Source organism: Macadamia integrifolia, chromosome 12 (genome assembly GCF_013358625.1).
Source record: "Macadamia integrifolia cultivar HAES 741 chromosome 12, SCU_Mint_v3, whole genome shotgun sequence".
Lineage (NCBI taxonomy): Eukaryota > Viridiplantae > Streptophyta > Magnoliopsida > Proteales > Proteaceae > Macadamia > Macadamia integrifolia.
Genome location: NC_056568.1, coordinates 19,305,866 through 19,319,024, shown reverse-complemented (window position 1 = coordinate 19,319,024; position 13,159 = coordinate 19,305,866). Strand labels below are relative to the sequence as shown.

Sequence of the window (13,159 nt, the reverse complement as noted above, 5' to 3'; positions counted from 1 at the left end):
CAAGGATGTTGCTGTTGCCCAAACACAGATGACTTTGTAGCTTCTCATCCCTTTTATTATTATTATTATTTTTTTTAATCTTGGTGTTAGTAAGTTAGGAAGTTGGAAATAGATATCCTAAGCATCACTGGCTGATGGAGACATGTGGTAAACATTCTCATTGTGTTTAAAATTTTTAAAAACCCACAAGTTGCCACTGAGATGTTTTTTCTCCAGAAGCTTGTGAATCAAGAATCCATGGTGTACAATTTTATTTTTTTTTGGTCCAAAGGACCCACAAAGAATCATAAAAGCCTCAAGGGACTCACAAAGGGGCCAAAATGGGGCTCAAGAGGGCCACAACCTTCTTCAAAAAGTAGGAAAGATACTAAATAGTTCTATGACTTATGTGGGAATTCACTGACCAAATCCTTAAAGCAGTGCCAACCACTAGAGAAAGGCTGGCAAGTCTTGGATCGGCTAATTTATATTTTGTGCATATAAACAAGGGAGAGATTTTTCTATTTGGGAGTGCGGTTCTTGCACTAGCGGCGGGGGCCAATGAGAGCACCTTAGAAAGCATCAACATGGGTGAGATATTTATCTTTCATAGAGGTGAGTCAGTCAGTTTGTAAGGACCTATGTCTGGGCACAGGAGCCATGCTGACGGACAAGTTGTTTTCTTTCATAACAACAAATAAAATGTTTTTAAATGATAAAAATATTGTCTTTGTGAATTTAGTTAGCATTTTGTTAGTGGGTAGGTGGGGGTAGGAAATCAGATATTTCATATTGATTAACGACTTAATTCATGCCTCTTAAGTTTGAAGGATGATGAGTTACTTGTTGAATATGGAGGATGCATATATTTGGGGAGTACTTTTTTTGGTAAGATTCCTGGGAGTACTTATTATTTGATAGAGTAAATTAAAATCAAGTTGATTATGTGGACAATTTGGATGTGTGAGTTGATTATCATATTTGAAATTTCAAAATTAATTAATCAGGTAAATATATAGTTTGGGACAAAAAAAAAATTGCCGATTTGGCATAAAAAATGCAAAAATTGTACACACCAATGAGAACACAAGCCAGAGCATCTTCAACGCACAAAGAGGGTAATACGGTCTTTTCACATCCTCTTATATTTCTGAATATTTTCTACGCCAAACCAATAATATTCTTTTTCCCTATAATAATATATAGAAGTTTGAATATGATGATGCTAATTCATGAAGGATTTGCAACTTTCCTTTCATGAAAATTTTGAAGAGGGCTAAACAATCTCAACAATACTTATTTCTCTCCTTTAGGTATGCTTACTTTGATCACTTGATCACTTACCATAGTTGTATGGAAGAGGAGGCTTTCAAAGATTCAATCCCATTTCTCCAAAAGAGAAAAAAAATTCAATCCCATCAAAGACACAAAGTTGTCGAGACCTGTCAATCATGGAGCTCATTTTTCTCACCACTGCATGCTTTTACAATGACCTCATCTTCCTCAGTGGCATGCCTTTGCGGCAATCAGCCTTGGAGTCTGCTTTTCACTATAGTAGAAGTTTACCAAAAAAAAATATCAAAGGATCTGTTATAATTATGTTTCATGCCATTTGAAAATTGGAAAATATTTATTTTTTCCTTTCTATTAGTGGAGAGGGAGGTCAAAAAAAAAAAAAAAAATGATGATCATGCAATGTAAGCTTTGAAAAACATAATCAAGGAGGAGTTTAGAATTACTTCAAAACCACAAGTGCAGGTCTTTTGAAAAATTGCAGCACTTAAAGATACTAATCGTGGTAGAAGAGAGAAATCTATGCACTGGAGAAGCTTTTCTTCAAATTGGAGTCTCACAAACCCTAACTCTCAATCAACAAAGAAAAGAGAAAGAGACTGACAAAAGCATGAAATTCTCCCACAGCCCTAATTCAGTTGCTGTCCACAACTTTTCCCTCTCACTAGCTAGATATAAATAATATATGACCCATACAATCTCATTTTTTTTTGGTACAACCAAAAATCCCATGTTGAATCAACATACCAAGTAGTGTGATCTAATCGGTGATTCATGAAAATTGCATAATTTGAGTCTAACTCAACTTACTAATTAATATTGTTTATATAATAAATAACATTGTTTATCTATAAGTGCAATTTAATAGGATAACAAATAAATTATTGAATGATATAATTTTATTTAAGCCCCTCCACTTCAATAATTTCGTATAACAGATTTATGGGTATGAAAAATGATACTATAAAAAAACCTTAGTCCATCGTAACAATTAATATTAAGAATTTCAATCAAAGATCGGATATAAAATATTTATAAAATATAATAGGGATGAGGTTAGGTATGCCACCGGCTTTCCTGGAGCCAGTGGCTCAACCAATGGGAGAGGGGACTTTTCCAAGGGGAGAATGAGAGAGATAGACATAAAGTTTGGTATACCGCCAGCAAACCCAATATTTTTCAATATAATAACATTTAAATGCATTTGTAATAATTTACAAAATGCCCCCAAGCTCGGAATTTTGTCCAATCACATTAAAATATTCTCTCTGGATATTCTACCTAATCAAGAAGGGGATTTGGCTCCACTTCAATCCTTAATTGTTCAATTCTTGCCCAATTCTCAATGTTTGCTTGACACCTATACATTTTCAAAATCCAATGGTTGTGAAAGTTTTTTAGAATTTAAATCCATTTTAACCCCTCAAATGCCACAAACTTCTATAACCATTGGATTTTGAAAATGTACAAGTATCGCACACACAAAGAGAATTGGATAAGAATTGGGAGATTAAGAATTGGCATGGAGAGGAGCCGAATCCTCAACTATTGATAAACCAAACACAACAAAGTACAACTAGAACAATAAGAACGACCTTTGAAGTAAGAAGATCAAATTCACCAAAAAAAAAAATAAATAAATAAATAAGGAGATCAAAATAACTATTAAAGAGTCTTGTTGCATAAACAATAACTTATGCTGATCTATACAAGATTCTCAGTATGATCATGTGCAACAAACACACAATATGAATGCTCACATGACACAAATTATAAAAATACACAATATGGCAATCCTATAAATGGAATGACTATTTTTGCTTGTAGTTATGCTTACTTTAAGGTATAATCTTAGGAAAACAATGTTCATTAAACCCAATAAATTGGATTTGATGGACACACATATCCATCACTTTTTCCCCACAAATCATGTGGAGACTGATGTATCTTATCCAAACAGTTTAGGATTATCTTTGAATGGGGCTATAAAACATCAACTTGTTTGTCCATCTTGTATTCCACTTTTGCTATTTAAATGGACTTGAAATTCTTCATTTTTCTTGGAAATTGAGACTCAAGGGAAGTGGAATTTTCAAACTTGAAAAAGAAATTTTGTGATCATTATCGCATGTGATTGTATAAAATACATAAATTTCTTATCATATTACATAACGATATATTTTGCATGTCACTTTTATTTTACATTTTATAACAAAAGGCTTCAAATGTAAATTAAAGTGAAATGTAATGACCAAATATGGAACGATTTGATTTTTTTTTTTTTTTTTAGAAATGAATGACTTGAAGTTAGTAATATAGTCACGATCACTAAATTAAAATTTCTTTCTAAGTTTGAAGTTTCACTTCTCTTCCCTTTAAATCCTCTTTCAAATCAAATGGAGTCTTAGGAATTCATGGACACATTTTCATCTACAAACTCAACTGCCAGCTACCTCGAATAAGAACCAAAACTCAGGTTTTATTCCTCATGAAAATTTTGAATTGACATAGCTGTAGATTGCAATTGAAACCACCAATTCATTATAACAACGAGAAAGCCTAAATTCAGATATAAAAGAGGTTGTGAAATTTAGAACTTATGAGTTTTAACTTTAGACTTCATTTGATAGCTGCAAAAAAACAAAAGAACAGTTCTACTGTAGCACTCAACTTTAGTTGTTCATCCTATCCTCATGATTATGATCAAAATTATCCTCCTTTATCTTCATCTCTTTTCTATAGTATTCTGTAGTTTGTGGCTACTATATGTAACATGTGGCTTCAATATAAATGGACTGGTCATGTATCCCCCCATTCATTCTCTCTCTCTCTCTCTCTCTCATACAAATGTTATTGGGAACTAATCATTGCAACCAGGAGTTCATGGCTTGTCAATAGTTATCCTCATGGTACAAAAGCTTGGAGACACATTTGGAGTCCTTCCAAAGCCAAAAAGTGAGATCAACTTGGCTGGACTTGAGAGAATGCATGCCCATTAAATATGCATGGCCCGCCCATGTCACTGAGTCATGTCATTACTTTGTGTGACTATCTATTTTCTCAGCTTGTCCTAGCCTCACAAACTACTATTTGGCAAAGAATATCTTCACTTCTCTTTGCTTGAGGATCTCTAAAATCCTTGTCCCCATTACTCTAATGCCTTTCACTCACTTTCCCCAGATTGTGACTTCAATCTTCTGGAGTTGAGTGATGTGAAGAGAATTCCATTTCATCATAGTGTATGACTTCTATCTTCATCTAATCAAAGGAATGTGAAAAAGAAGTGATCACTCTGACTCTGGCTGATGGATGATGATCCGCGATTTCTTCCATGGGTGGAGATGAGTGGAGAGAGATGAGTCTAAGACTCATAAGTTACAATGACAATTTGAATGAAAGAAGAAGATAGACTTTGAAAGGACTAATAATTGAGGGGGTAAGAGATCCATGCACCAGTGTTGGGCCAATGAGAACACATGCAGCAACATCAATATAAATGAGAATTTTTATTTTACAAGAGATGAGGTGATAATTCCATGTGCCTCTGTGTATGGGCATTGTGGCCCAAGGCTACGCAACCATGGATCATGTGAAGATAGCCAAGAAGAAATTGTGGGACATCATTTTTGTAACATGGGAATCTGGTCAATCCTTCCAACCGGTAAACCTTAGCCAATATACTTTAGCACATGGTACATATAAGATGCTAAGGAAGAAAGAAATGTTAGGGTTTCTAATAATGACTATGAGGCACAAAAAAAATGCCAGAATAGTCCCAGCCTCAATGTTATTTTCTTTCACAAGTTAGATTGGTTGCCAAATTTACAAGACATGTTACCCATGTCATTATTTAATCATGTGAAAAAACAATTATAATGCAATCATACATTACCATATTCTTGTGTTAATGTCCTTCTTTTCATATGCCCTTTTGCTCATTTATTCGATAAATGATTTTTCACATGATCATCTCCGTCAGTCACTGTAAATTATTTATTGTCAAACTTTGCATTTTTTCATGTAAAAAAAAAAAAAAACCACACGAAGCAGTGGAATCCTAGAGATAATTTCCACTTTCTACCTTTTTACGTGAAAACAAAGGGAGCCAAATCCTATGGTGCATCCACCCTAAATGAAATGATATCATTATATTCTTTGTGATTTAATTTCTTAGGCTCCATTTGATTGCAATAGAAATAAAGGGAAGAGAAGTGAAATAATCAAATCAATAATAATAATAATAATGTTGAAATTTTTGTAATCGTTAACTCACATGATGGACTAACTTAACTCCAAAACATATCAAATTTGATTATTAAATTTCACTTTACTTTGCAATCAAAGTTCCTTTGATTTGAAATGTAAAGTAAATTTTACATTGGAAAATATATGGAAAAAGATTTTCTATATGGACAGTGTAAGGTGGAATGTGCACATTACACCAATGAGGAGCTGAAAATGATATCATCCATCTGGGGTCCACATGAGACCCAAATGGTTAGAAAAGAAGAGAAAATATCAATGTGGGACACGTTGTTTATTATGCTAGAAGAGTATAAAAGAATATGTACAAAAGTCGCACATGGATCTTTTTCTCAAAGTATATTTATAAAATGAGCAAGAGAACGATAACTGATTGTGTGGCTACTGCACCAGCGCCTAGGCCAATGAAGGAGCACATATGGGTATCCACCAGAAAGCACACAAAAGGGGCAGACGGCTCATTTTACAGAAACTTGTGAGAGGGCGTAGGGAATAGGACTGGTTACGGTTCTTTTTCTCTTATAATATATGGTAAGATTTTCAGAAAGGTTACACATGATACCATTTTTTTTCAATTTTCAGAAGTGATTTCATTTTCCTTCACTTCCTTTTTACTTGCAATCAAACAAAGCCTTTAGTAACAAAATGGTTTTGCGCAGTGCTTGTAAATCTTTTACTTTTTGTAATACAATGTTGGTCCTCTAATGGATTAAAAAGAACATGAATAACAAATGGGTCTAGGTAGAAAAGCAAAGAAATGGAAGTGACACAGCATGGTGAGGATCCATTAATTTTCTTGAGAAGAAAGGCCACTTTAAGTTCATCTATTTCTCCTTTTGAGGGGGCCATTGGAGGTACTTCTCTCCTCACTAAAAAAAGATGCAATCTCTTTCCTCATCCATGAACATCTAGTTCTTGGAAGTCTAACAAGCTAAGAATGTTGTGCTAGAGAGATTCCATATACACTAGGTCTTATCCTGTTCTGATAAATATCTTTTATCATGTTCTAGTCATACCCATCATAATATTTGTAAGAACATATTATTGTACCTCCTTAGTGAAACTTGGGTCATCCCTTATCTCAAATAGTCCCAATTCATATGATCATCTTTTATCCTTCAAAATAGTCCCAATTCATCTAGGGTAGGTGTTCTCACACCCAAAATTAGAAACCAGACAAAATCCTCTATCCCCCTCCTTTATGAGGCTACAAACCCAAAATAGAATTCTCCTCCTTTACTCAAATTAAACCCTAAGCCTAAACAATGCACATAGACCTTCCCTCCGCCAACCAATAATTGCTGCTCATCTTATCCTCATTTCACATTTCAAACCTTTCACAACGCCCCCATAGGAATTCTTCCCCGTCCCCCAAAAACCATCTCATCACCCCTCATCCACTCTCTATGTCCCTCCCTTATCAAGCAAGTTCATCTAACACCGGCTAACTTTAGAGAGAGAGAGAGAGAGAGAGAGAGAGAGAGAGAGAGAGAGAGAAACCTATAATGAAGCAATAAACAAACCAGTCACTACCCATTCATTTAAATTATTTTCATGGTTTTTCATTTTCACATTAGAATGGGAAAAGAATAGTAAACTTGGGTCAAAATTAGCTGCACTGACAAAAAGTTGTATACTTTGCTTACGACCTCTTGTATCCTTGTCTCTAAATTTGAGGGTTTGAGAGAAACAGGAAACCTTATAGGGAAATGCACTGTTGTTGTATGAAGCAGACATCCTTTTGACATCCAAGAGAAAAGGCTTTTTTTATATTTATATAAAATTGGTAAAAAAAAATGCTTAATCCCTCAAAAACCGCCTTATCACCCAAGCCCAATAGACCCATGTTTAGATCTACTGTATAATATATAATTAATAATAAGGTCCAACACGTTTCCTATGTAGAGAATCTTAGAAACCCAAGAACCTTGAATTTGAATGAACCACCTCCCAAGCACCCAGATTTCATTTTCAAGAATATTTAATTTTAACTCTTCTTTCAGTTGATGAGATTCTCTTTAAGTTCTTAAATTACTATGGTAGAAAGGTAAAAATTAAAGGAACCCCAAAGGGTAGCCGAGTTAGTAAGAGATCTTGTCTCAGGAAGTGTGTGATCTTTAGATCGACTTCTCTTATCTCCTTGCAGTCACTGAAACGAGGTGTTTAGTGCTCTTCATCCGATTCATACAATTGTGGGATCAGTATGAATCTATGGGACTAATCAAGTCGAAGGCCTGGATGCCCATTTTTAGTAAAGAAATAAAAAGTAAAAATTAAAGGAGAAGAATCCATTCTTTGATGGATAGGGTCCCAGACTCCCACATGCAGGAGGTTCTGATTCCATGATCATGATTTCTAGATCAAACCTTATTTCTTCAGCTTTGGTCAAAGGTTTCATGAGGATCATTCATTTAACAGCCATCGGAGCTTTTGACTCTTCTGGGTTTATTATAATAAATCATCCAGACAAGGGGGAGGGGGACCTAGTGATGGCATTGAAATAAAATTATAAAAACCTGTGTTAAAGACCAAACTATTTTTGGGAAATTCCAGTTTGATTTATAAATTGAATCTATAATGAGTTTTACTTTTCTTAGGCTACTTGTGTTGAAAAGAAAGTTACCTTCTTTACTACTATAAAGTAGTGCTTGGACTATATAAATCTTTGGCTGGCTGTGTAGCTTCAACTCTACTGAGCCCTTTTGTTGTGGGTGGGTTTCCCTCAAATGAGAGTTGCTATGTCTTCTTCTCCATCTAAGAGTGGATCCAGTTGTGGTGAAGAAGATACTGAGCTAAGAAGAGGGCCATGGACCCTTGAAGAAGACACTCTTCTCATCCATTACATTACTCATCATGGTGAAGGTCGTTGGAATCTCTTAGCTAGATGTTCAGGTAAAACAAATAGTTGTTATCCTACACTGATGATTCATAATTTGTATTCTATGAATTATTTAAATATCAAATTCCTTCTCTGTTTTGTTTCAGGATTGAAGAGAACTGGCAAGAGTTGCAGATTGAGATGGTTGAATTATTTGAAACCAGATGTGAAACGTGGAAATCTTTCTCCAGAAGAGCAACTTGTGATTCTTGAACTCCATTCTAAGTGGGGTAATAGGTACCTATTCTCAATTACAAAAAACAGAACCATGATCTCTGTTTAGTGTTCTTCAATTCTTGGAAATCTGATCACAGTTTAATCTTTTTTGTCTATTTGAAAATTCTAGGTGGTCTAAGATTGCACAACATCTACCAGGAAGAACTGATAATGAAATCAAGAACTATTGGAGAACAAGGGTGCAGAAACAAGCGCGACATCTTAAGATTGATGAGAATAGCGCGAAGTTTCGTGATGCAATCAGATGGTTTTGGATGCCAAGGTTAATACAGAAAATGGAAGAAGAGGCTCATTCTTCTTCTTCTTCTTCCTCAGCCATGGAAACTCAAAGCTCCCCTCCAATGTCTCTACTTCTCAATCAAGCCTCTCAGGCATCTTTAGAAGCCCCACTTCAACAAGGATCTCTCATGATAAGTGAACCAACTAAGAAGAATCCAAGCTCAGGAGAGAACTACTGCACTAGTCCAAGCTTCTCCTCTTCACATTCCATGAACATTTCTAATCAATTCCCTCATCAAATTACAGAGATCCCAACAAGCCCATATGAATTTGGGAACATAGTCTATAACACCAACAACTCATTACCAAAGGGGTGTTACAATTACTATGTAGACAACAACGGTGGCTATGACATTGAGGGCTTCAACAACCTGTCTTCTTCCATGTCAACCCTGGGGCACCCTCTTGACAACTCAGCCTCGGCCCATTACCACGTGACTGAAAACAACTGGATCATCCAAGGTGATGTGGCAGATAATCTATTATGCAACATGGATGATTTATGGTAGATAAGGTGCAACCAACTTGGGTTTGTTATTATCAGATAACCCACAGTTGCTTATGTTCTTTGACATAGTTTTCTCTTTCCTTAGTGATATCAAATTGTATCTTTGGAAAAGAATTTCTAATTTGGTTGCTATTCTATATTATTTTTCCTCTCTCATCCCTCTCTGTTCTTAGGGACTTGTGTTGGGTTTTCAACTAGTGGGATGGTGAAGATGCTATGGGTTTGCACCTTGACCTTAGCATATATATATATATATATATATATAGAGAGAGAGAGAGAGAGAGAGAGAGAGAGAGAGAGAGAGATAGATGTGGACTAAGTTAGAGTTATGGATTCTTGAGTTGTTTCCAGTGTGGAAGAATGCCTTAAAATTCAAAAGCAGCATCAACAACCTTCCCGGCAACTCATTGAGGCAATACAAGGAAACAAAACTTTTTTCCTTCTCACAATGTTACTGTGCTCTTTAGGACTTCCTATTAATGAATCAACCCACCAATACATTACAAATACCATGACATGACAAGAATGCCAAAAGGAACCATTATTTGATAAATTTGGGGACTTTGTCGTTTCTGACAAAAGTCTTGTGTTGCTAACCCCTCATGATGAAATGATGAAATAATCATGTGGGTCACTCTTTGAGTTGATCACCAACCTATCCTTTCATGTGGGCTTGTTCATAGGTGCATGTTTTTACACGTGTTATGTGTGCGTGTGTGTACATACATGTTGTAACTAAATAATAACAGCATGTGTATATAGAACAGTCGTTGCCGACCGTCGGTTCGATCAGAATAGAATGAGCTGAGAAAATAAAATTTTGGATCAAAAAGAAGAAATAGAAACTTTTAAAATGAAAATCTAAGTGCATTCGATTGATTCAAAAGAAGAGTTAAACAAGATATAACAGGAATCAGATCTGTCCATTTCAATAACTCTAGTTTAATTTTTGAAACCATGGGTCAACGTAGCTTCTTTGAGTGGTACTCCTCGTTTGAAGCTTGACATCACCAGCTAAATCCCTTGCGTAATCAACGGAGAATGTAATTGATAAACTTCAAATGATCTCTTGACAAGGAAGGAAAAATCATCATCACTCCATAAATGAATCCAAACACAGAAATTTTGATTTTCCAATAGAAAAAGTTGGAGAAGTTGGAAAAATATGGCTATGACTATATTGATCAGTAGGAATTTATTTAACTCGAATTAATGACTAAGTTGAATTTTAATGCCTTCACCAAAGAACCAACTACTCCCAAAAATAATATATTATCATATAAAGTTGATGAGATTGATTCATTGATTGTGTTATGGTTTGGACCTTTCAAGGTTCTTCTTCTTCCTTCAAACTCAAAAATTGGGAGCCGGATCCTCTTCATTACGCCAGTCCCTTCAGCGTGCATCATTCAGCGTGCATCGAATGACTGACATTAGCATTGACATCAGCATCAGGGCATGCACTCCAAGTGCCTCCCAATCATCTGATGCATGTCAGAGTGATTGGCGCATTTGAGAGAATCTCGTTTCCAAAATTAATCTCTCCAGTCACACTGGACACCCGGTGTGCATCCAATGGCTGAAACACTTCAGGGTGTGTGCCCAAGTGCTATTAGTGATTGCTACCGGTGAATCAATCAGAATATTTTGGGAAAATTCCCATCCAAGGATTGAAAGTAACTGTCATTGATGTGGGGTGAGGGCCATATGTACTAAATGGTTAATGATTAAGACATGACCTTATCCTTTGGGGAGAAAAAACTTCGATCACCATGTGACAACCATGGGCCGAGGGTGAGCTAGCTCCCTCTCATTGTAACTTTGGAAGCAACCCCAACCTTTGACGCTTGAAAAGTTCCTTTTCAGTCAGAATCAAAGCTTTCATTGTCACAGAGACCCGTGAAAGGACTGAACTCTCGAAAGAGAAGAGTGATGCTTTACTCCATAAAATGAAAAGAAGAGTCTTTCTTTGTAGTCTTTTGGCTTTATGCTTCTCTTATTAATGGTTCTTAGGGTCCATCAAAACCCAAAGGCTACTTCTTAATACCCACGTGTCATCACCTGCCATTTCCTTGGTGGGTTGAGTCTATGAATGGAAAGCTATACCTTATCACTTCACCAATAGAATCATAATTTTGCACGCTCACAACCATTGCACCTTCCCTTTTGAGATTTTTTTTTTTTTTTTTTGGGAGGCAGGAAGGTTTTTTCATGTTCTTGAAGAAAAAAGCTTCCGCTACCTCAACTTGTTCACTTTATGCTCTTCTAGGTTGTACTTTACCTTGGGGCTTTTCCAGATACATTTATCTCATGTTGTTTTGAGTCTTTCCTAGCCCAACCTGGAAGAGCATAACCTAAAGTCCAAAAGATTGGTGGAAGCTGTTAATTTTATGCTGTTATGCTTTATACCCAATGAGTAAATCTAACTAAAATGAGACATGGGACTTCACAAAGTCTTTAGGGTACCTAATCAAACAAATGGGGAAAATATCCCCATGACACAAGCTGAAATCTGAAATTGCATGCGGGTACCCTTCCTTCCCACCCAGATTACTATAGCACCCCTCTAAAATGTCCTAAATATTTACTCGTAATACCCCCTCCAATGCCCAAAACAGCACATGAGTATTAGAGGAACCCTCCCCTTTTAAAGGACTCGGTTTCTCTACACCATGGCACACCCACAACGCATCGCAAGGTGTCAAAATTAGGAGGGCATTTTGGACCTTTAACTAGAAGGGAAAATAATGACCCACATGTAGAAAGTTTAAAGTTTAAACTTTCAATGTATAAAAAACACAAAAGAAATATTATAGAAAAAAATAAAATTGACTAATATTTGTTGGCCTTTTCCATGCAATGTCACATTGAAATCTTATTTCCATATGTAATCAGTAATCGTGAAAAACAAGGTAAACATGTAAGACAATAATCACTCCTGAGAATGACGTAATGATAAGTCATCTTCATATTATTTTGAATATTCCTCAGTTGTACCACTGACCCACGTAGTGGATTTCTTTTTCCATTTTCATCTTCAAACACTAAGTTAATGTTATTTCTGATTACAAAACAGAAAGGTCTTGATGCTAAAATAAAGGAAGACCAGAAAAGCAAAGTCATTATACATGTGATTGTTAAATAGTGACTGTCTTTAAACACTGTTGTAATCTTAGTCTTGAGAGTATACCCCCATATATGCGCAAGAATGTAGAAGTACAATTGATGATAGTTATCCCCCCTTAAAAAACTTTATTGGAGCCATAGAGGGAAGCATGTTTACATCATTATGGGAGAAAGTTGGGCAAACTGTCAGTTTTCATTAAGCTATCTGCATACACTAATCACAGATCTGAATATAGTGGGCAAGAGAGTCTTTTCTAAAAAAGGAAGGACAGAGAGTGACACAGGCTAGACAACCTAGCAGCATACCCAGCCTTTTCCCTCATTTGACATATTGAGCCAAGACTTCATATGTCCTCATAAAAATTCTTAGACGTGGGATAGTTTAGCCTTGTGGATTATTGTTAAATGTTTGACTACCAATTAATGAGCCTCCCAATCAATGATTTGGATAACTCATAAGTGTACTGTACTTGGGAATATATATATATATATATAGAGAGAGAGAGAGAGAGAGAGAGAGAGTATAGTATTAAGGAAGTAGGGCGCTAGCGCAATTCCAGGAAAGGTAGCTAGTCGACCCTCCACACATCACACCC

At 35.9% G+C, this 13,159-nt stretch overlaps 1 protein-coding gene across 1 annotated transcript; it reads left to right on the top strand.

Annotated features, from left to right (window-relative positions):
* Positions 1 to 8,192: 8,192 nt before the first annotated feature.
* On the top strand, positions 8,193 to 9,579 carry LOC122057687 (transcription factor MYB62). The gene is made up of 3 exons (XM_042619892.1): positions 8,193 to 8,427; positions 8,521 to 8,650; positions 8,760 to 9,579. The coding sequence occupies exons 1-3, from the start codon at positions 8,262 to 8,264 to the stop codon at positions 9,436 to 9,438; spliced, it is 975 nt and encodes a 324-aa protein (XP_042475826.1). The 5' UTR covers positions 8,193 to 8,261; the 3' UTR covers positions 9,439 to 9,579.
* The last annotated feature ends 3,580 nt before the right edge of the window (positions 9,580 to 13,159 follow it).

Excerpts from the sequence above, each read along its gene's own strand:
- LOC122057687 (XM_042619892.1), top strand. The coding sequence starts at position 8,262 with ATGAGAGTTGCTATGTCTTCTTCTCCATCTAAGAGTGGATCCAGTTGT. Across the intron at positions 8,428-8,520 it reads TCTCTTAGCTAGATGTTCAG|GATTGAAGAGAACTGGCAAG; the intron begins GTAAAACAAATA and ends GTTTTGTTTCAG. Across the intron at positions 8,651-8,759 it reads CATTCTAAGTGGGGTAATAG|GTGGTCTAAGATTGCACAAC; the intron begins GTACCTATTCTC and ends TGAAAATTCTAG.